This window comes from Neovison vison, chromosome 2 (genome assembly GCF_020171115.1).
Source record: "Neovison vison isolate M4711 chromosome 2, ASM_NN_V1, whole genome shotgun sequence".
In the NCBI taxonomy this organism is placed as follows: domain Eukaryota; kingdom Metazoa; phylum Chordata; class Mammalia; order Carnivora; family Mustelidae; genus Neogale; species Neogale vison.
In genome coordinates this window covers 5,133,664-5,154,496 of record NC_058092.1, presented here as the reverse complement: position 1 = coordinate 5,154,496, position 20,833 = coordinate 5,133,664, and the positions used below count along the sequence as shown (strand labels likewise).

General features: G+C 47.0%; 1 protein-coding gene across 11 annotated transcripts in view; it reads right to left on the bottom strand.

Annotated features, from left to right (window-relative positions):
• The window catches only part of CAMTA1 (calmodulin binding transcription activator 1), an 817,260-nt gene that overhangs the window by 18,053 nt on the left and 778,374 nt on the right, over nt 1-20,833 (bottom strand). For 7 of the 11 annotated variants that reach the window (XM_044237054.1, XM_044237053.1, XM_044237050.1 and 4 more), the window contains 6 exons: nt 9,929-10,080; nt 7,183-7,379; nt 6,705-6,783; nt 6,206-6,521; nt 5,252-5,775; nt 113-300 (listed from right to left, as the gene is read on the bottom strand). In XM_044237054.1, coding sequence (XP_044092989.1) covers nt 113-300; nt 5,252-5,775; nt 6,206-6,521; nt 6,705-6,783; nt 7,183-7,379; nt 9,929-10,080 — 1,456 coding nt within the window. The remainder of the gene's footprint in view (nt 1-112; nt 301-5,251; nt 5,776-6,205; nt 6,522-6,704; nt 6,784-7,182; nt 7,380-9,928; nt 10,081-20,833) is intronic. The other 4 variants (XM_044237057.1, XM_044237055.1, XM_044237060.1 and 1 more) reach the window with 1 other exon arrangement.

Sequence of the window (20,833 nt, the reverse complement as noted above, 5' to 3'; positions counted from 1 at the left end):
TCCTTCATGAGGTCTCCTATTACACAGCATTCATCAGCTCTAATTAGCCTCCCACACCTCCCGCTGAGCCCAGGCATTTACGCCACTCAGTGGCCCACGGACTTCCGCTGACCTGATCTGGGCAGCGCTTGGCAGACGGTCGACATCGGCTAGGTAACTGGCCAGCCAGCTCATGGTACTGCTGATGGTGGCAGTGTCTGGTCTTTCCAATGCCGAGGGCTCCGTGGGCACAAAACTCTCCTGTTTAATTCGATCAGGTGTGGCTTCAATGATGTGCTCTGCCAAGGTCATCATGTTCACCTGGAATCCAGAGTTCACAAAACACTCAGGTTAAGAGGAAACCTTAGGAGTTATCCAGCCCCTCCCCCCACCCCACCTACCCTTGGGAAGAAAAACGAAGGGAGGGCGGCCTTCCACCTCAATCCAGTGCAGCCCAGTATCACTGTAAGGTTTTATACAATTTAGCCAACTACACTGAGACCTGATGATTCTCTCCTAATCGTGGTCCGGCCAAATACCTTTATACACAAGTCTTAGGGAACTTCTGCCTTGTGCCTACTCTCTGCTCTCAGCTCGGATCAGCCATATAATGATACTGTGACTGGGCAGCTCTTCAGCAAGTTGTCACATTACCATGGTGACGCTACAGGGTACCTAAAGGAAGGCCACTGTCCCCGCCACCCTGGCCTTGCCTAGAGACCCCCGGTCCTGTAGAGGGCAGCAATGAGCCCATCGGAGAGGCCGGCTCCCAGCTGGCTCGAACCAGTCAGATAATCCTCCCCTGGCCCTCCCACCCTCCTGCACACAGAGGGGAGGATACGTGACCCGCTTCTGGACAAAGAGACTCTACAGACATCTGCTGCGGGGTCTGGGGAGAAGCTTTTAAAAATTTTGTTTTAAAAAGATTTTATTTATTTGTCAGAGAGAGTGAGAACAAACCAGCAAGGGGAGCGGCGGGGAGAGGGAGAAGCCGGCTCCCCGCAGAGCAGGGACCCCCACCCACCCACCCACCCCGGGGTCATGACCTGAGCCAAAGGCGGACTCCCAACCGACTGAGCCACCAGGCATCCCTGGAAAGCTTTGGCTTTCCTGCCGAACAGCACCGATGCCCTTGGCTCTTCCCCTCTTCTTCCTGCTTTGGCTCCCAACAAGCATCCGCCCCCACACTGTGACCGCACAGCAATAAGAATCAAGAGGAGTTGTCGCTGGAAAGAACAAAAAGCTCGGGGAAAAGTCTGGGCCCTACTGGCATCACCAAGCCAGTGAACCTCTGCACCTGCTGTCATGTGAGAAAAAAGAATCGTTTGTTACTAGTGCACAGCAGTGAGGCTGCTGACTCCTGCAGCCCCAAACACAAGCCCAACAGAGAAGCGGACTCCTCCGAGCTGCTCGGTGCCACCGCGAATTTCAGCAGACCTAGGGATACAGCCTCGGTTTTCTAAAGATTTCCCTACATGTCTCTCTTGACAAGAGAAATGGAAATAATAGCCATTTAAGTTTCTAAGTGAAAGTATCCTGAAAGGATCCACACAAAGGTGACAAAATGCTTATCTTACAACGTGAATGAACGTCCAAACCCTACGCTACGTGCAAGGAGCCAGACACCGAACCTGCAAATTCTAAGATGCCACTGATATGAATTTCCAGAAAAAGCAGAACTCTGGGGATAGAAATCAGATTGACAGCTGCCTAGGGCTGGGGCGGGAGCAGAGATGACTGCAAATGGGCATGGGAAACTTTAGGGGGCTGATGGCAGAGCTCTAAGGGGCACACTAACATTGCACGGAGCACTTGAGGGGGTGGGCCTTATGGGACGTGAGGTATACGGCAGGAAGCTGCTAAACACTTATCCTGGGTAATCTTCTAGATTTTCAACAAACAAGAATGGTTCTTATAATAGGAATAAAAATTAAAAAAAAATATTGCAGCCTTTCTTTTCCCTCCATATAAGTGTCTTGCTTTGTGACTCAAGCAACAGGAAGTCCTAGCCTGATACCTTTTCCATGAAAGTATCCAAATGTTTAATTAAAAGCAAAGTGGTATTTCTGGAGACTAAAGACTATGACTCTACAGTCGCCCCCCCCCAAGTCCTCCATTTTTATAACACGTGTCAGTGTGAGAACACTTAGGATCACGACACATGCCACATGCTGGGCTACCACACACGTGCTTTTTACTGTGCCGGCTGCAAAAGGCAAGGAAATTTAAATGACTTTAAACAAAATAATAACATTCTAAGCAGTAGGACCTGAAAAGTCACATCATCTGCTTCTAAATTTCTCGTGCTGTGGTGAGAGAAGACAGTCTATAAATGTGCAGCTTTAGGTTTTTGTTTAAATTCTTGTTGTGTTCTAACATATGAGCAATTTTCACGGATCTGTCTAGGATACAGAAAAAGAAGAATCATCCGTATACTTACTATGTGTATGAATCACATCCCCCTGCATAATTACATACAAGCATATCCTGCATTAAATCCATCACAGATATTAAATATGTCTATGAAAGCCAGCTTTCTAATAGCCTTGTTCCGGGCTCTCATCTCCTTTCCATACCTCCTCGCTCGGACAGGTGCTGAGGTAAAGGTGAGTCTCACACTGTGACTGAGTGTGGTTCCACACTGCTTTGTACTCACTGGCTTTTGCCGCAGTACTCAGAGGCTGTGTTAGTTACACAACTGTGGATGGGTTGTATCTCCTCAACAAATGATATGTCCATACTATTTGCCTTGAATTGTACTTTGAATCTTTTTTTCTTTTTATACTTACTTGTCTGTTCTATCTTAGCCTATGGCTTCCTTTTCACTTTTTCGGTGTCATCTCATTTTAGTTCTGTCTTTTATAAGCAGCATATAGTATGTTTTGCTGCCTTCTTCTTCTTCTTCTTTTTTTTTGAACCCAATCTGAGAATCTTTTAATAGAATTGCCAGATAGCAAAGTGGGAATGAATCATGTTTGAAAATATTCCTATAATATTACGTTTTCTGCTTATTATTCCTATTGCTTCATTTTTACTTTTTTCCATTCCTGAACTTTCCCCAAATGGGCCCCAGTTCCCTTTTCCCCCTTCAATGACTTAGAAATTCTGTAGCCTGGGGCGCCTGGGTGGCTCAGTGGGTTGAGCCGCTGCCTTCAGCTCGGGTCATGATCTCAGGGTCCTGGGATCGAGTCCCGCATCGGGCTCTCTGCTCAGCAGGGAGCCTGCTTCCCTCTCTCTCTCTCTCTGCCTGCCTCTCCGTCTTCTTGTGATTTCTCTCTGTCAAATAAATAAATAAAATCTTTAAAAAAAAAAAAAAGAAAGAAATTCTGTAGCCTGTTTTTATGCGATTAACCTGACATACAAAGCAAGCCTGTTTCAGCCTACACTTATCTATCAATAACACAAGTGGAACAAAATTTATAATCTCCCCCAAGGAAGAGAGCTGCTTTCATACCCTTCACCTTCTTCATTTCCCTACCTCCCTAGTTTTATTGAAATAATAAGAACATTAGTTCTCAAACAGGACTCCTCCTCTGTTTCCAGCGTCCCTTCTTAACAAGTGCCGTGTACACTCACTGTCACTAAGTCCTCAGACGTATCACTTTTGCTGGTTTACTGCGCACTGCTCCATGAACTCTGGCTTGAAGTGCTTCATTATTTCTTTAATTCCTTAATTATTTTTCATTGTCTTTTTTTAATTTCGTGAATACTTCTTGAGACTATTGCTTTTTCATAGGTAGATGCTCTTAAGGTAGCAAAATCTTACTCTCTCTGGAGGCTCCGTGGAAATGTAAAGTAGAACTTTTCAGGTTATTTTGTATTTCCTGCATCAATCCCATTTTAGCCAAGGCCAGCTGCTACCAAGCTCTGCTATCCAATGGTTATTTAAACTTAATCGAACTTACATAAAATCAGAAATCCAGTTCCTGAGTCACACTGGCTACCTTTTTGGCTCTGGAGACCACTAATGGCTACCATAATGGGCAGTACAGACACAGAACATTTCCTTTGCTGCAGAAAACTCCAGTGAACGGCAAGGATTTTCAGAGTCTGGTAACTTATTATTTTGTTTACATTTATAAATATTGTCCTAGATTGCTTAGTATTGACATGTGGTATGGCCAAATCCAGGCGGCTACCTGTTTGCGTAAAGAAAGATTTACTGACACATCGCCACACTCGTTCATTCGATATTGTCTAAGGCTGCCTTTGTGCAAGAAAGGCAGATTCAGTCGTCATGACAGTCTATATGGCCCACGAAGCCTAAAATATTTACTATTTGGCTTTTTCCAGAAACATGTTGTTAATCTCCTGTCTAACAAGTTCTTTGATTTCCCTGGCAGGCCTCCCGCAACCTGCAGTAATTGGCTGGTACGTAGTGAGGCCCGCACCCCACCTTCTTCTCTCTGTGCCAACAGCAGAGGCGGCAGGAAGGGGATCCTGGGACGAAGAGGAGCAGCTCCGCAATCGGCCCTCTCCCTGCAAGCCCCGGCCAGGACAGGGGCTCTCCAGGCCCCTCCTTCCGGTGGCATTTCTCTAGACCTGTACTCGACTGAATTTCTCATGGGACATTTACCCCTGCCGCGTTTGTTTGGGCTGTAAAGGGACGAGGACAGGGAGTGAGTCAAACTCATCCTCTTTGGCTGCTCCTCTGGTCCTCCCCTGTGTAGTATATTTTATTTCATGGAATTTGCCAGCTTAACGGCTTAACCTCCAGTTTACTGCAGTCTATCCTCTCATAGTCTACTGCAAATTTAATGTCCCAACAGGATTCTGGAGCGCCTACATGTATGAGAAGCACAATTATCCGCTTCAGGGTTATTTCCCTGCACCTCAAGAGCCCCATGCCGCAGACGCCTTAACGGTGGCCAGATGATAGCTGCGCTCTTTGGATCACTTAGGTCATTCAAATTCTAGCCGCAGGCCTCCTGTTCTAGCAGTGACTGGGCGGTGACTCTGTTAAACTCTCCGTCTCCCTGGACGTGGGAGGGAAGCAGGAGACCACCGGAGGGCCCCGAGTGAGCTCTGAGGAGCTGGTGTGAAGAGGGAAGGCTTTGCTGAGCCCCAGGTCACTGGTGTTCAGGCCCCATTCAAACAACATTTGAGTTGCTGAATGAAAACGTGGCCCACAAAGAAGATACTCCAACATTCTTCAGTGGAAGACCGCACCTCTAACCCTCTGCTGGCGAGCGGCCCGGGAAACGGGCCGTAAGGATGGAGGGAGCGATGACGGACGGCCCGGCCTCAACGGGCTTACCTTGTCTGCGCTTACCTGTATCTCGTCCATGGGCTGTGAGCATTCCGCGCGCTCTGCGCTATCGCGGTAGGACCCCATCTCTGAATCCACCACCTCTCTGTTAGCCATCATCAGGACACTCGTGGGTCCCCGAGGACGCACCTGTGAAGGTGCTGCATCCTCTCCTACACTGGTCCCCTTCGGATTTCCAGTCACCTGTACTGTAGACACACCAATGTAAAGACCTTTGGGATTCCACTTTACTACAGGCTGAGATCCAGAGGCTTGGAATCCTGCAGTCTCTGGAGTGGGAGGGGAGGTTTCCCGGATGCAGTCCCTCACTCCTTCACTGGGGCTGATTGTCTCGGGGACACACTGCTTAGAACTAGGGCTCTGCTTCCTGATATTTGGCTGTTCCAGACTCAGTGCAGTGGACAGCAGCTTCTCCTGCCTTGCCTGGAAGTACTCAGGGTTCAATTTATGCTTTTTGGGAGCTGGATAATCTTTGTGGCTCTCACTGCTGTAGTAATTAGAGGGTTCAGAACGAGGTCTTCTCAGCTCTGAAAAGTACAGTAGAAAGGATAGTCAGGACAGGCGATAAAATTAGGAATCTTAAAGAATTAACACTTTCTCTATGCCTGAGAGACACAAAGTGCAAAGCCGGAACTCAAGACATGTCCCTAACACTTAAATATTCCCCAGCAGAATATACTATATTCAAAAAGTCCTCTTCTAAAATTTGTATTTCTTTCTTGAACGGACACAGATTTTTTTTTTTTTTTTTGCTACTTTCTGCATTTATTTTTGGGAAGGGAAGGGGGAGCAGTAGGCACTCTTAGAGCTAAAAGAAAAATTGAAAACAGAAAAAACAAAAACAGAAAACCAAAAGCCAAACCCTTAAATGTACGTGAATATCCTATAGATTTTCTGAGGGTAGCTGGGAATGGGAAATCTGTCAAGGTCTGAGATGTAATAATTTTGAATGTTTACCTGGATTGGTACTTGCAATAACGGTGACTCCTTTGGGTATTTCTGGAGAGCTGATGGCTTCGCTGTGCCACTGGGTCATCCAGCTCTCCGTGCTGGGCTCCTCGCTTGGAGGACAGTGCATTCTGGGGTTCTGCCCCAGCTGCGCCTGTTCATCTCTCTGCAAGTGCTCCAGACACTCTGCTAATTTCACATGACCCCTTGACCTGGCAATCCCCAAAGGTAGCCTTCCTAGGGAGTCAGGGATAGAGATGGCCCGACGGTCCCACTTGTACAGAACAACGGCAGCTTCTAAGTGCCCTAGAGCACATGCCCACATCTAGAAAACAGCAAAACAGAAAGCAAGTTTTCTCAGTACAAGTTAAAAAACATATTCTGTTTTCGCTATTGCTACCAAGTGACAAACCGGTCCTTGCTGGCAATCTCAGCGGGGCCGTAAAAATGTCACCATATCCCTATGCCGGTTAAAAAGAGTTCAGGAACAAATGAACCTATTCCTTACCAGAGGGGTACAGGAGAAGTGGTCCACATTCAAGGGGTCAACTTCCAGTTCCAAATCAATGCTATCTGCATGCTTTGTGCTGTAAGGGATAGCACCAGAAATTACTGCACAATTAATCATGTTCAAGAAAGACACCAGAACCTTATAAAACCCACAAAGATGAAACCATTGTGGGCACTTAGCATCCCTGATGTGAAGAAACAGAGCCCCTAATTTCATAGCATGGTTTGGACCAGCAGTCCGGAGGAAACAGAAGTGCAACCTTGAGTTGGTACCGCAGGCCCACATTTCTTGGGCGGAAGTTCCTAAAATTCCCTGGGGAACTGTCCTCAGAGAAAGCCCTCTGCTCCGGGGCCAAGGCCATGCTCGCTGACTGGCAGGATCTCTCTCTCCCTGGGAAAACGCTAAGGAGGACATAGCAAGGGGACGGGCAGGGACCGGCGGGGATGAGCCCCAGCGGCACACGGCCCAGCCTTACCGCCATTTGATGAGGGTCTGGATGAGGGTGGCGTAGCCCTGCGCCGCAGCCAGGTGCAAGAGGGTCATCCCACGGAAGGTCTTCGAGTGGATCAAGTGCTTGGACTTGGCCCAGCAGGCTCGGCTCATCATCTTCTCACACACGACCACCACACGGTTCTCGAAGCAGCTCCCCAGTGTCCCAGGGCCAGAAGCGCACTAGAAGGAGGAAGCGCGCGTTAACGACTAAGGACCAAGGGCCTCTCCTGACCAAGTCAGCCTCTTCATGTAAGAGAAACAAATGCTTTACGACCAGCCGCCCATGCTGGGAAGCAGCAAAGGGCACATCAAGAGGCACCGTGGAACGGAGACTAGCATGTGCTCGGTTCAGCTCAGCAGCACACGGCCACGCTCGTGGGTGGCAGAGGGTAGTTTTCCATCACTCGGAGAACACCACAGTCTGTCCACCACAGCTGCCACTGATCACGCACGTCGCACTGCTCCATCTCGGGGAAAGCGCCTCTGACAGGAAAAAAAGGTGCCTCCAGCCTCCAGTTGGCGTTCACGGTGTAGACCATGGACTGGTAGGAGAGCACGGCCGGGCGGCCGCCCCAGTTCTCGCCGCCGGGGATACAGCTGGACCTCTGCCTCCCTGGCTCCTCCTTAGGGAGAACTAAGTCACTCAGAAGGGGATTTTTTCCCCCAAAGAAACACTTTTAAAAATCCAGTAATGATCCTATCCTTTGGGGAAAGCATTAGAGATCCTGAAATTTAAGGGTTATTAATAATAATAGAGGTACACAGAAAAGAGAAATTCATGAATTTCAACTGTGGCTTTCTTCTCTTGATTCAGTTGTAAAGCAAGAAAAATAAAATCAAACTCAGTCCCCTCAACGGTTTGTCTGAGTCTCTGTGATGGCAGCTCTCTGCTGAACCTTCCCCCCTATACAGATGATACTTCTAGCCTGATTCTCACCTCTGGAATTATTTCAAAAGTGTCCCCCCGCCAACCCCAGTAAGAAAGCCTACAAAATTCAATTACTACAGAAATATTGTTACTTCTCATTGTTTTGTTTTTGTTTTGTTTTGTTTTTTTACTTTTAGGTCTGGGGGGAAAACGCCTACAAAAATGACAAGGCAGATGATAGATACACTGTCATCCTCGCTTGGGCTGTCAAAATATCTGAAAAGAGCTCAGGTGGGTGAGCCTGACCTGCAGTACAATGATCTCGCCTCAAAAGGCCCAGGCAGAGCCACCGACACGTACCAGACACCTTCATAAGCCCAGGGAAGTTACGGTCAGTGAGCGAGGAGGAATTTTTTTTTTTTTTTGCATTAACAAAAAGCAGCCTCATCTTTATCATGAAGGGTGGACACAGGTATGTTATTGAAGCCAACCTAGACTGACGGAAGGGTCTTTCAGAGCAGTCAATATGGACGCAGATCTACTAGGACTGTTACTGAAGGTAAGTTGCTAAGAAGACATTACCACGCAACCGTTGTTGGTCAAAGGAAAAGGTTTTCATGGGAAGCTCTTATCTGAGTCACGAGATATGCCAAAGAATGATGAGTTCTTTCTTAAAATTTAGGAGTACAGGTGAAAAAGAAGCCTACAGTAGCCTTGATGATACTTTACTGTGTGCCAAGTCCTTCCTTTTCATTTCTGAAGAGGGGTGAGAAAGAAGAAAACTCAAGGAAAAAGAGATTAGTTTCTTGGGTGTGGCCTATTAGATTAAAATTATAACTAAATTTAAAATTTAGAGGAAAACATCATTCATCTTGAAGAAAAAAAGGATGGTGACCTGAAGTTTGTGGGGAGTAACTCAGTAGAAGAGATAGGAACACTCTCTGTTCCCTTCAATTTGTCTCCAGGATCTCCTGAAAACTAATTTCTGCCCAGAAATTTCTCAAATGAATGAGATCCTAAAATGAAGATCCTAAATGCACTTTATTTTCTCAAAATGAAGACTCTCAATGAAATTTCTTTTTTTTTTTTTTAAGATTTTATTTATTTGAGAGAGAATGAGTGAGAGCATAGAGAGAAGAAGGTCAGAGGGAGAAGCAGACTCCCCAAGGAGCTGGGAGCCTGATGCGGGACTCGATCCTCAAAGTCCAGGATCATGATCCGAGCCGAAGGCAGTCGCTCAACCAACTGAGCCACGCAGGTGCCCCTCAGTGAAATTTCTGTAAGGCTTCTAAGACTAATGGGACTCTAAAAAAATATCTAGTAATTTCCCTATATTTGGCAAATTCTTCTTGGAAGCTGTAAAAAAGCATATGTGAAACAGGATAGAACGGATAATGCTGTTCCATCAAATAATTACAGAGACCGCTTCTCTGGGCCCTCATGTTGGTCTCTCGAGTTTATAAAAGGTTCCTGAATTACTGAATTCAATTATGTTTCATATTATACTTAACATAAATACGGAATATGGAATAGAGAATAGATTCCGACTGAACTCTGAGTCGCCATCAGGCCTACTTCTTCCCTGGATCCCTCAACTCCCACCGCCCGGCAGCAGCGGTGAATTCTGAGATCAACAGCAGTGATTTAAGGCTCTAGGAGGTCAACACCTGGGAAGGTGCCCAGTTCGAGGCTTCTTTGCTATTACACAGATCTTAATACTGCGGGGCACAGGATTATGAAACACTCTCTGGGACTAGCCCAGGAATGACACCAGTACCGGACAGAGGACTTAGGACCCACTGCTTCCCTGATCAGTAAGACACACCCAAGACAGGAGGCGACGGTCAGCGCAGGCTGGTACCTGAGCTTGGCTTCCTCCGTTCCCAGTCCCGTTGCCCCCTCCACTGCTGCCTCCTCCGCTCCCCTGCTTGTGCTGCTGGGACCCCGTCATCTCAGCCATCCTCCTTTCCATCTGCTCCAGGCGCTCTAGGATGGACATCCTGAACTGGTTATCTAGGGCAGAACAGAGAAGAGTGAGGTTGTGCTCCCGAAGACGAGCTGTGGGGCCTAAGCAAGGCTGCAGGACTGCCGTCAGCCTAACACAGCCACAGAGGTCTGCCCCGGGCCAGACTTCGACACCGGACTCAGCCCGACACCTCCCGCAAGACTTGCGGCATCTATGGCAGCTCAGAGTTCTCCGCTAAAGGAATAGAAAATCCCTTTCCGTTAAAGTCCTGGTTTCACGTCGCTGCTACCCCTATTTCCTTGCCAAATTCCCAGTGGGAGCCTTGGAGAGATCTGATAGGTAAGCCCCCAGAAAAAATAAATGAAATGAGTACAGTTTAATTTAAATCGGTGGAAGAAAGGAAGATGTGTGTGTGTCAGTATGTATAAACAGTGTGTGTAAATAAATTATATATACATGTATTTCTTAAGAGTATTATCTGTTTAACCCAAACACAGGGAAAAAAGATTTTGTTGGTCATTCATTGGCTGAGACCCTCACACATTTCCTTTAACACATGACAGTCAAGACCGATACAACCAAGTGTTCTACCTTTACATAGGAAAAACACCAGGCCATTCCCGCTGCGCCTAGGACTGTAACTCGAAGTCTGTGCTTCTGTACCACACTGCTAAGATTAGACTCTCTCTCTTTCTCCACATTCATACATTTACACCCACATACATGTGCACACACACAGGCATATCACAATTTGGGCTGCATGCATACATAAGAAAAGGAGCTAAGACCATTATTAAAGTCGTTAGCACCTATATTTATTCAACAAATTCTAAATAATGCTGCGTCAGGTATTTAGTAGTAAACCCATCAGAAAAGGCCTCTTCCTGCTCGAGTAGGGGCCGCAACCAGGATAACATGACAAGGAACGACAGAGTGGGGCTAGAACTCAGATAAGTCAGGAGAGGCGACATTTGAGTTTGACCAGAACCAAAAGGATCCAGGTCTGCTAGAACTGTGTGAGGTACTAGCAGATGCAAAGGCCCTGAGGCAGTGTATTCAAGAAGCAGAAGGCAGGGGGTCAGACCACAGCAGAGAAGAGCAGGGGGTAGACCTGGAGGGGGCTCTGACCAGACAGTACACAGTTAAGAACCCTGGCTGTGCCACAGAAGAGTCGCATAGCTTTGAACAAAACCTTCAGTGCCTCAGTTTCCTCAACTCTTCATTGGGGATAGTAACTATACTTATATCAGGGCTGTTGTGAGGACTGAGTATGTGCAAATGCGCAGAACACGTCAGTTCCATGTGTCATCATCTTCTGACTAGGGAGTTAACTGTCTTGAGGAATTGACTAAGCAGTGGGGACAACCTATTTGGCCCCAAATGGTTCATGGCAGAACTGTTTTCAAATACAACCACCGGAATCACGGAAAGGAAGGGTTCAGGACAGGAGTATTTTATCAGCACACCTGGCCAGCCTGACTGTAAATCCCAACACGGGTGAGTAATTCTATAAGAAATAAACCAATGGGCAGGGCCAACACTTACGGAAAGTTTCCCGTGTGCCAGTCACCGTTTTGATCATTTTACAAATATTAACCCATGTACTTACTCTCCGTAAGACTCGTGAGGTAGGTACTGTTCTCACCCTCTTTTCACAGAGGAGGAAACTGAGGCATAAGACAACTAATCTCTCTGGGGCTGAAGCAGGGAGCTTAACTCCTACATGACACCAATAGGAGGGAGAAGTTGTGGGAAAAGATGCGCAGAATTAGTGTTACCCTAGGAAAGAGAACTTTTTCTTACAATAACACGACAGTAAATACCTGTTTCCCAGGAAGATTTTTGAGACTGCTGTCCAATGGATTCCACTTTACTAAACCACAAAGCCAGAGGAGGAAGACTGCTTTTTAAAGATCATGATATTATCTTCTAATAAAGCTATTTCCAGGAACAACACTGAAAGAAAAATCCTCCCCCTTTAAAAGTGAAAGAGAATGTCTCCGTGCCCATTGCACACATATACACAGAAACGACAAACACCGAGGCCCCTGTGCTGAGCATCTCCGTGGCCCGTCACCTACAGGAAGTACCGAGTCTGCATGTGATGCACCGTGCGTGGTCCTTGCCATCACGCGACCCTCCCGCCTTCAGGGCGTGGTACCAGAATCCTTATTCCATGCCCTCTCCCTCAGAAAAGGGACACTTTGCAGAATGCAGGACTCCTTTATGTGGAGCCAAATAAAAACTAAGAATCCTCCCTTTCAATCAGCGTGACCCCAGGTGAATGGCAGGGTAGCCTCGCGGCCCTTGTCCCTGCTTCTTCCCCATCGGGCCGTGCATCTACTCACAGGCGCGCAGCGCACTGAGACGGGGGAAGCTGCTCTAGCTGCCTGCTGAGGAGCTCTGCAGCCCCCGAACCCGGCACCCACCAGACGAGTGTTCAGAACCCATTTCGCTGGTTTCGAGCACTTGTTTGGCGCAGGTATTAACCTTCCGTGTCATGCACGGGGGCGGAAGGGCAGAGAGAGCAGTGTCCGGCTGTGCTCTGCCTCAGTGGGCTGCTGTGGGGCCCCTGGCCCGGGGAGATGGCTCTGTCCCGGCAGGTGCCCCGTCGCAGTGAGGACGGCCTCTCATGCCTGCCCGTAGACGCTGCAGGGACAGACGCTCCCTGACACGGAAGGGCCCCGCACATGGTGTCTCCAGATCAAGACACGAAGAGTTCCAGCCCCGTGACTGCCACCGAGGTCGCGGCTTCTGGTTTGGGCTGTTCAGCGCCGTCCCCACAGCAAACCATGCACTTGGCTCTCTCACGTGATTAAGCTGCTCTGAGAAGCACTTCATGAAGACACTCAGAAGCAATTATTTGCCTCTTAACAAAAGTATATCACGCATAATGGGATCTCTGAGCCTCTCAACTCCAAAGGGGGAAGGTAGTGATAATTAAAATAAGAAACAACCTCAAATGGGAATGACCGAGCGGGCATCCGGTAGCATGCGGGCCTGCTGTACCGTGCTGACTGAGAATCACCAGAGCCTTCTGATCCCACTTCCTCTCCCCTGAGCGCGGCCAGGCCCCTGCTCTGTCCACAGAGCTGACTCAGAGGGATGAAGTGAGGGTCTTCACGTCTCTGTTCCTAGCCAGTCAAAAGCAACAACCATAGGCTTGTTTTGGTTTTACAGTCTGATGATGGTGTGGAAACTGCTGTAAAATGTTTTAAAATACTTGGCAAAGGCAGAGCCTCCATTGTATATTATGTATGGCCATGAGATAAAGGGATTATAATTACTGAGAAGCAAAAAAAAAAAAAAAAAAAATCTGATCACAGAGTAAAAAAGATTTCAGATTCATTTAATCATGCACAAATGTTTATCAAGCACCTACTATGTACCAAGCACTGGGGATGACTTGGACACTAGTGAAGATGTCCTTGCCCCCATTAGCTGGCCAAAAAATAATTTCTGCAGTCTCAATAAACTGGATTTTTGAATTAATATGTAGGAGGGAGGAGGGAGAAGAGAGAAAAATCATTTGTAGACCTAGGGGGCTGATAAACTTGGCCTCAGCGCTCACCTGTGACATTTCAAACAAAGCCAACAATGACTCAGCTTTGAGGGATTCCAAGCCCCGTGTCCTTAGGACAGTGTGAGTGAGCAACCCAAATACTCCCCCGTGGGCACTGGGCCGCACCAAACTGTGCCAGGAGGCCCTGCTTCCACCTGATGGCCACCTTACACTCCTGATGCCCAAGCAAGGGAAGGCACCTGTTCCAGCCCGAGCTCCCACCTGGCCGTCCCCAGCTTTCCATTCCTGTCGGGAAGGATTAGGGCTCTGTCTCACCAAACAAGATGCTGCTTCCACAGAAGTGTTCTCCCACTCTTCCCCTTCCCCTCCTGGCTCTGAGGACCGGGCCCAGGTGAGGGCCAAGCACTGGTCCACTTCTCCTGGAGCAGAAGCTCCGGGCGTGTGTGTGGGCATCTCTCCTGTGGCTGAGTGTCCGCAGGCTCTAGCCACGGCGCTCGTCCCTCGCTGCCGACGGAGGCTGCCCTCACAGGAGGCTTCCCCTCCTCGGCGGCTCACATGCTAGGTGGCATCTGAATCACCAGACCGATGGGGTGGGCCCTAGTCCTAGGGTAAGTTGGTTTTCCCTAGGAGGTGTGGGTGAGGCCCAGAGGTTTGCACTTCTAGTAAGGTCTCAGACGATGCTGATGCTTCTGGTCTGCGGCCACATTCAGGAGCCACAGCTGTAAGACCCCACCTCCCTGCACCAGAATGAATCCTCTCTCCACCTGAGTGCGCGTGAAGGAATGGTCCAAGAATTCCCCGCTCGAGCAGATGTGCGGGCTGCTGCCCAGTGTGGACGCACGAGACGCGACCTCAAGGAAACCATGCCAGCTCCGTCCACACTGGCTCTGTCAACAACACCAGGTTGCATACTTTCTTCTCATGTACACAGCCAATTAAGATCAGACAAAACTTGAAAACTATTTAAAATCCGCCCCCCTGCACCACTGTCTGTAACGAATCAGACGCTACTTGATCACTCCCATCAAATCTTACCTCCTCAGTGCTCACTTCTCTCAGCTGACCAGCTGGGGCTTTGTGTCTTGTCTTTGTGTCTTGCTTGTCTCTGCAGTGATCTATTCACCTGCGTGGTTTCAGGGAACAAGGGCATTCGACCACCGCACAGCAATTCCTTCCCATGACATTCAAGACCCACACACACACACATGTGCCTGTGCCCCAGATGGAAAGTAAATAATCCTGATCGCTCTGCAGCAGCAGTCTGGCTAGAAATACAGTCGGCCTCTTCCTGAGCCTGTTCTGTATCCCCTTTTGAGCAGAAGTGGCATTTTTAGACTGGGCAGCTGTGATGGAGTGGAAGGAGCAAGGGAGTAGAGACAGCTCTCAATTTAATCCTGTTGCTGCATGATTTTAAAAAAATGACCACTTTGCGCCTCAATTTTCTCATGTGTAAAGAGGGGATATCACTATCCTATTGTTTTTGTGGGGATGAGATAAACTTATGCGAAATTTTTTAAAGCGTTGAGGCTTTCTTCATTCTGAGCAATTCTTGGGACCCAGTTATATTGATGGGACTCTTTGAAATGATGGGACTCTATGGAAAAAAAAAATACATTTTAGGGGCACCTGGGTGGCTCAGTCAGTTGAGTGTCTGACTTTGGCTCAGGTCATGATCTCAGAGGCCTGACATAGAGCCCCGAGTTGGGCTCCATGCTCAATGGGGAGTCTGCTTCTCTTCCTCTGCGCCTCTCCACCCCCACTCATGTGCTTGCTTGCTCTCTCAAATAACTCAAATCTTTAAAAAATGCATTAAATTTTTTTTTGAATAATGTTAGATTTACAGATGACTTGCAAAGATCGTGGCACTCCCAGAAACCTTTGCCTACTTTGCCCTAACAGTGACATCTTACATCCACGGTACCTTTGTCTTTCAAAACACAGACATTCAGTAGCGTCACTACTAATTCAACCATAGACTTGAAATAGACTCGCCGATGGAAGTAAGGTACTTTCTCGGGGCGGGCATCCAGCTGCAGACAGCATACCCTCTCTCTCCTTGGATGAGATGATCTTCTCTCTAGCTCTTAGTTCCACAACAGTCACGGTTTGGAGGAGCACTGGTCACATGCTCTGTAGATGTCCCTCTGTTCAAGTTGCCTCATGTTTTCTAATGACTGGACTGGAGTCATGAGTTTTCAGGAAGAACATGACAGAGGCAGGAGGCTGTGCACATCCCACGACACTGGTAGTGTATGATGTCCTGCTGACGTGGACTTTGATTTCTGGGTAGGGTGTTGTCTGCGAGACTGCTCTATGATAAGGATATCATCTTCCTCTTTCCATACTCTATTCTTTGCAAGTAAGTCAGTAAGTCCAGCCCACACTCAAGGAAAAGGGAATAAAGTTTTACTTCATGGGTGGGGGAGTAGCCACATGTGTTATTTGGAGTTCTCCTAAAAGGGAGATTTGTCCTTCTGAATTTATTTCATCAACCATTTGTTTACATCCATATGAACTCATGTATATTTATTTTACACTTTGGCCATAATCCAATACTACGTTCATTTTTTGTTCAAACTGTCCCAGCTTTGGCCCCTGGGAGCTCTTTCATGCTGGCTCCTGTGTCTATTTGACATACCCCCAGCCTCTTCCCTTCTTTTTCAGGCACTTCCTTACTTTCTGGCATTAGAAAATGCTCCGATTCAACTTGTATTTGACCTGCCCCAGTCCTAGAGTCTGCAGTATCTCTAAGGAGTTCTGGTTCCTTTTATTGGTGAATGGCATTTAGAAGCCAAGATCTAGGCGTGGGTGTGCTCATTGCTGCTGGGGCATCACTGCTTCCTGGCCCTCTCAGGGGACAGAGTGAGGAAACACATGTGACGTGTAACCCATGTATGCAGACACATCTGTACTTGTTCTGTATCTCACTGTAATACACGGAAATAAACTGAGTCCACACTGAGCTCCACACCTCTAATGCAGCACTGCAGTGTCCATCCTAGCCTTCTGGTGGGTACTTCAGATGTCAATAAGATGATGGTGGGAGTAACTATGAGCTACCTGGCTATACTAAGCCAATATATTAAATGCTGAAAAGAAATCCCACTGATGTACTGAACTACAATAAAGAAATCTGTAAGTCTAATTTCTGTCACTCAAAAATATAGGTATAGAACATAGCATCGTAGTTTATCCAACTACCTTGCTATATATAATCCAGTTCTTAGAGTTTCCCACAACAATATTAGAAAACATACAGAAAAAATATTCTAATCCCAGAACAGCTTTGAGTATTACAAAGGTCAAGAAGAAGTCAAAGAAACACTTCCAGCCAATCACTAGCCTGAGGATCAATGAATGATTCATTGGGGGTTCATATCCCCTTTTCTTTTGCTGGATTCACTATGTCCCAGTCTCCCCTTAAGGGCTGCTATGCAAGTGTCACATGGTCAGCAGCAGGAACGGGCCATCTCTTCATCTCTGATAGGGATTCCCAACCTTCAAAGGGACTCATTTTATGATGTCCCAAGTTAATATTTACCTAAAAACTTAAAATTCCTAAACAATACCAAAGTTTTAGAGGCAGAAAATTTCATGAAGTCAGACTTCCCACAGTATGTTCTAAGTTTAGAAAGGTTGGCGCTTACTTCTATAAAAGTGGAGAATTCCAAGTATTTAAGGATCTGATGTAAGAAAGTGTCTCCATCAGGAAACCAACTACTAGCCAGACTTCCTAGGCTCTCAGCACTTAGCTGTGCCTACTGTTGCCTCTGGATGACCTCTCTGTGGAAACTTATTAATTTTCAGGGCTATATTGAGCAGTACATGAGGAAGTTTCAAACATTGTTTCAGATAATCTAGTTTAAAAAACTTAAGTTCACCCACTCCCCGCCCCAACTTCGACCTACAAAATAAAACTGAAGCTGTCTGGCATAGCATAGAACACTCATGACCTGCTGTCTCAGGCTACTCTTTAGGGACTCTCTTATCACACACTGTTCTTCAATCTATTGGGGGTCCAAATGCCCTTAGCCCTTGGGTCATGCTAACTTCTTCCTGAGTCCATCTGGTGAGTCTGTGTTCTTCGGAGCATGGCTCATGCATCACTTCAGTATTATTACTGAATACTAATTATTAATTATTAATTATTATTTATTATTATTAATCCACATGTATTATTTCTAGTCCTCAAAGTAATCAAAAGAAAGCTTTTCCTTTTCCTTTGACAGATGAAGAAGTTGAAGCTCAGAAATGTGTTGCTTGCCCAAGGTCATACTGTTTCTAAGTATTATAAGGGCAGGGATTTGAACACAGGCTGGACTCCAGATCCACGTTCTTTCCACTATGACCAGTGAGCCTTCATGTCTTGCCCTGTGTCCTAATAGTACTTAGCCAATGAAATGTAGAGTTGTTCTCCTACATGTGTCCTTTCTACTAGAGGGAGCTTTCTGAAAGCAGGAAGCTTGTCCGCACTCGGGACCAGATATAGAGTGGGTGCTCAGTCAAAGTTAAAGAACATCATTTTCTAATTTAAACCTCTTCTGGAGGTCAGTTTATTGCCGAGGTTATCAAACTCTGGGGCAAGGGCTCTGAGTGACCTCCACTAGCCACAGGGGACTCCAGGGGGCTGCATACCAGTGTGCAGCAGCCTACCACTTGTTCCCGTGGCAAGAGTGGTCGGGATGATCCAAACCCAATGGAACTGACTTGAAAGCACGTGAGAAAGCTCTAGGAGTTTAATTAGCCAGCTGCCACTTCCTTTCGGCTCAGGGAAGGAAATTATGTACCTGCAGCACGTTGGTGCGAGACTCTAGCAAGAGAGCTGAGAAATATCTGACTTCCTTAGGGACACAAACTGGGATTTTGCAGCAGTCCTGAGCTTCGAATGATATATTTTATGTATTTCCACTTTTCCCTGGCAAAATGGGGTCTGTGGAACACACATGGCTGGCAGCATACCTTCATGGAAGGAATGTCTATGATGAGTCACAAAAGTGCTTCCCAAGTCCATCGGGGGTCCGTCGTGGGTAGGCTGTTGCAGAAACATGAAATTTTCATTGTCTTAAAGATTTTTTAGAACAGCCTCATGAAGTATGCGTGGGTCTGAATGCTTGGAGACCGGCTAACGAGTATCTGCAAGCACAAGAACTTGTTGCTACAATTGCTTGATTGGAGCCACCTCCAGTCTGGTTGCCAGAGGAGGAGAAAAAGTTTTGCCTTGGCAGGTAAATGAATGAAGGAGCAATCATCAAATACCACCTGCTATTTTAAAACGCGTTATTTGTAGCTCAAGTGCACATGTGCCCTCCTGTTGCTATTTGGACTGGGAATGAGAGGCCATCTCTCATTCCATTTGCAGCCCTTGGCCGCACTGGCAGGAAGAGCTGATGAAGCAAAAGGAGGCATGACTTGAACTATTTCTGTAGGGACTGCAATTGCTGCTTAGGAAGCCTCCTGAATTTTTTAGGAAGCTCAGAAAGACAGGGAAAATGAAGTCACTTAATTCCTGCCCAGAATAAATGGGGCCCCTGGAGCACACGAAGCCGTCCTCTCCGGCAGGCCATTTAAGATGTCCAAGTGTGGAGGGAAGGGTAAGGGCCGGATAGAGATAAGGCACAAGCTGTACCACTCTGATTTTCCAAAGCAACGGCTAAATTTAGCTTCAGAAAAAAACTGCCATACTCCACTTTTTAAAAACTCTCCAACTCTGTATACCAAGACAAAAGGAAATTAGCACTTCTTCTTAGACTTCCTTCACTTGCAGTGACTTTGGATCCATATTTCTTCTCCTTGGTCTGTATTTCACACACTTCGCGAATGCAGCATCTTGGACGTGTCAAGGAGACTTGCTCAACAGCTCACAGCAAGGAGGAAACAAATGTGACAAGAGGAGCCAATCAAACGTACAGTTCTTTCTCCCTTGAACTCTTTCCATGCCAGAGCTTGAGGTGCACGAGGGCAAGAATTTCAAACCTCTTCTCCAAGGACACGAAGGCTCAGTGGCACACCCCAGGAGCTCAGCTGTGCTGCCGTGGCATGCGGCACAGGAGAGCACCCCGAATTACGCAGGAGCGGACAGCGCGAGCAATACTGTAGCAGACCCGACTGGAGTTCAGTGCAGTGAAACCAGAGCTAACTGGTGTGAGAACAATGGAAATCAGGAACGCTGACGCTGGTTCTCTACCTACCTTCACTGTCTACAGAAGAGTGGAATATTTTAAGTCTGCTAGCTTCCAAAAGTAAACAAAGCTGGAGGACATTGCCACAACAGTTTCAGTGCCCAGGGACGATCAGGTATACTACAAGCACAGGAGACACTGTAAAGTAGTAACAGCAAAGTGAGTGAAGGCCAGGGGAACATGTCACCACTAAGACTAATGAGGTCTTTAAAGAAAAAGCCCTGTGATGAGACTCAGAAGTGAGCAATCGTCTCCCTCCCCTGGACACGAAGGTGTGATGGTGGGATAAAATTTAAGTGCACGTGGGAAAATGGGAGATGAAAATCCTAACACTCAAGACCCGACAGGGTGGAGAAAAACTACAAAATGCGCAGGAAGTGTCAGGAGGCAAGACGACTTCAATGAGCCACCAGGAGGTTGATCTGCGGTGCTCAGCTTTAACAACAAAAATGCTCAACACTTGAAATTCCTGGGGAAGAACTATGCAGAATTCGGGCTAGAACAGTTCATACTGCAAATGCCTAGCCAACCCTCACTCCCAAGGCACGACTACTCAGCACTGGTTCTGGGGATGTAAGAGGGAACAAGAAAGCTCACGATGTCGTGGTCACCACCAGGGATACAAAACCCAGTACGACAGGAGCCTTGATTTCAAGAACCTCAGTCTGCTGTAAAGGTAAAGAGAAGTCCTGTGAACTCTGTGAAGATATGATCACTCTGTACATGTGATAGTCCCAAGGTCTTGTGGAATGCCTGGCACATAGTTGGCCCTCAATACGGATTTACTGAATAAGTGATTTAATTTAATCTTTTAAAACTATAAAATGTGAGTTTGTAGGAGAACAAGGCAAAGGATATTATGTAGAACAAAATATGTTTCTGTTAGTCATTTCTGTGGTATACTTTTCTCTAGCCAGGTTACTAAACACAGTCCCTTCCCTTCTCATGGGGCCACCTTCTACCTGATCCCATCGAATGTATGAGGGAACAGACATTTGGAAACAAACAAACAAAACATCTAATTAGACTGGTACCCAAGAACTCTTACATCTGGTAGTTTCCACCTCAGAGGTAGTGCTCCAAAACAAGGGCAGGGTG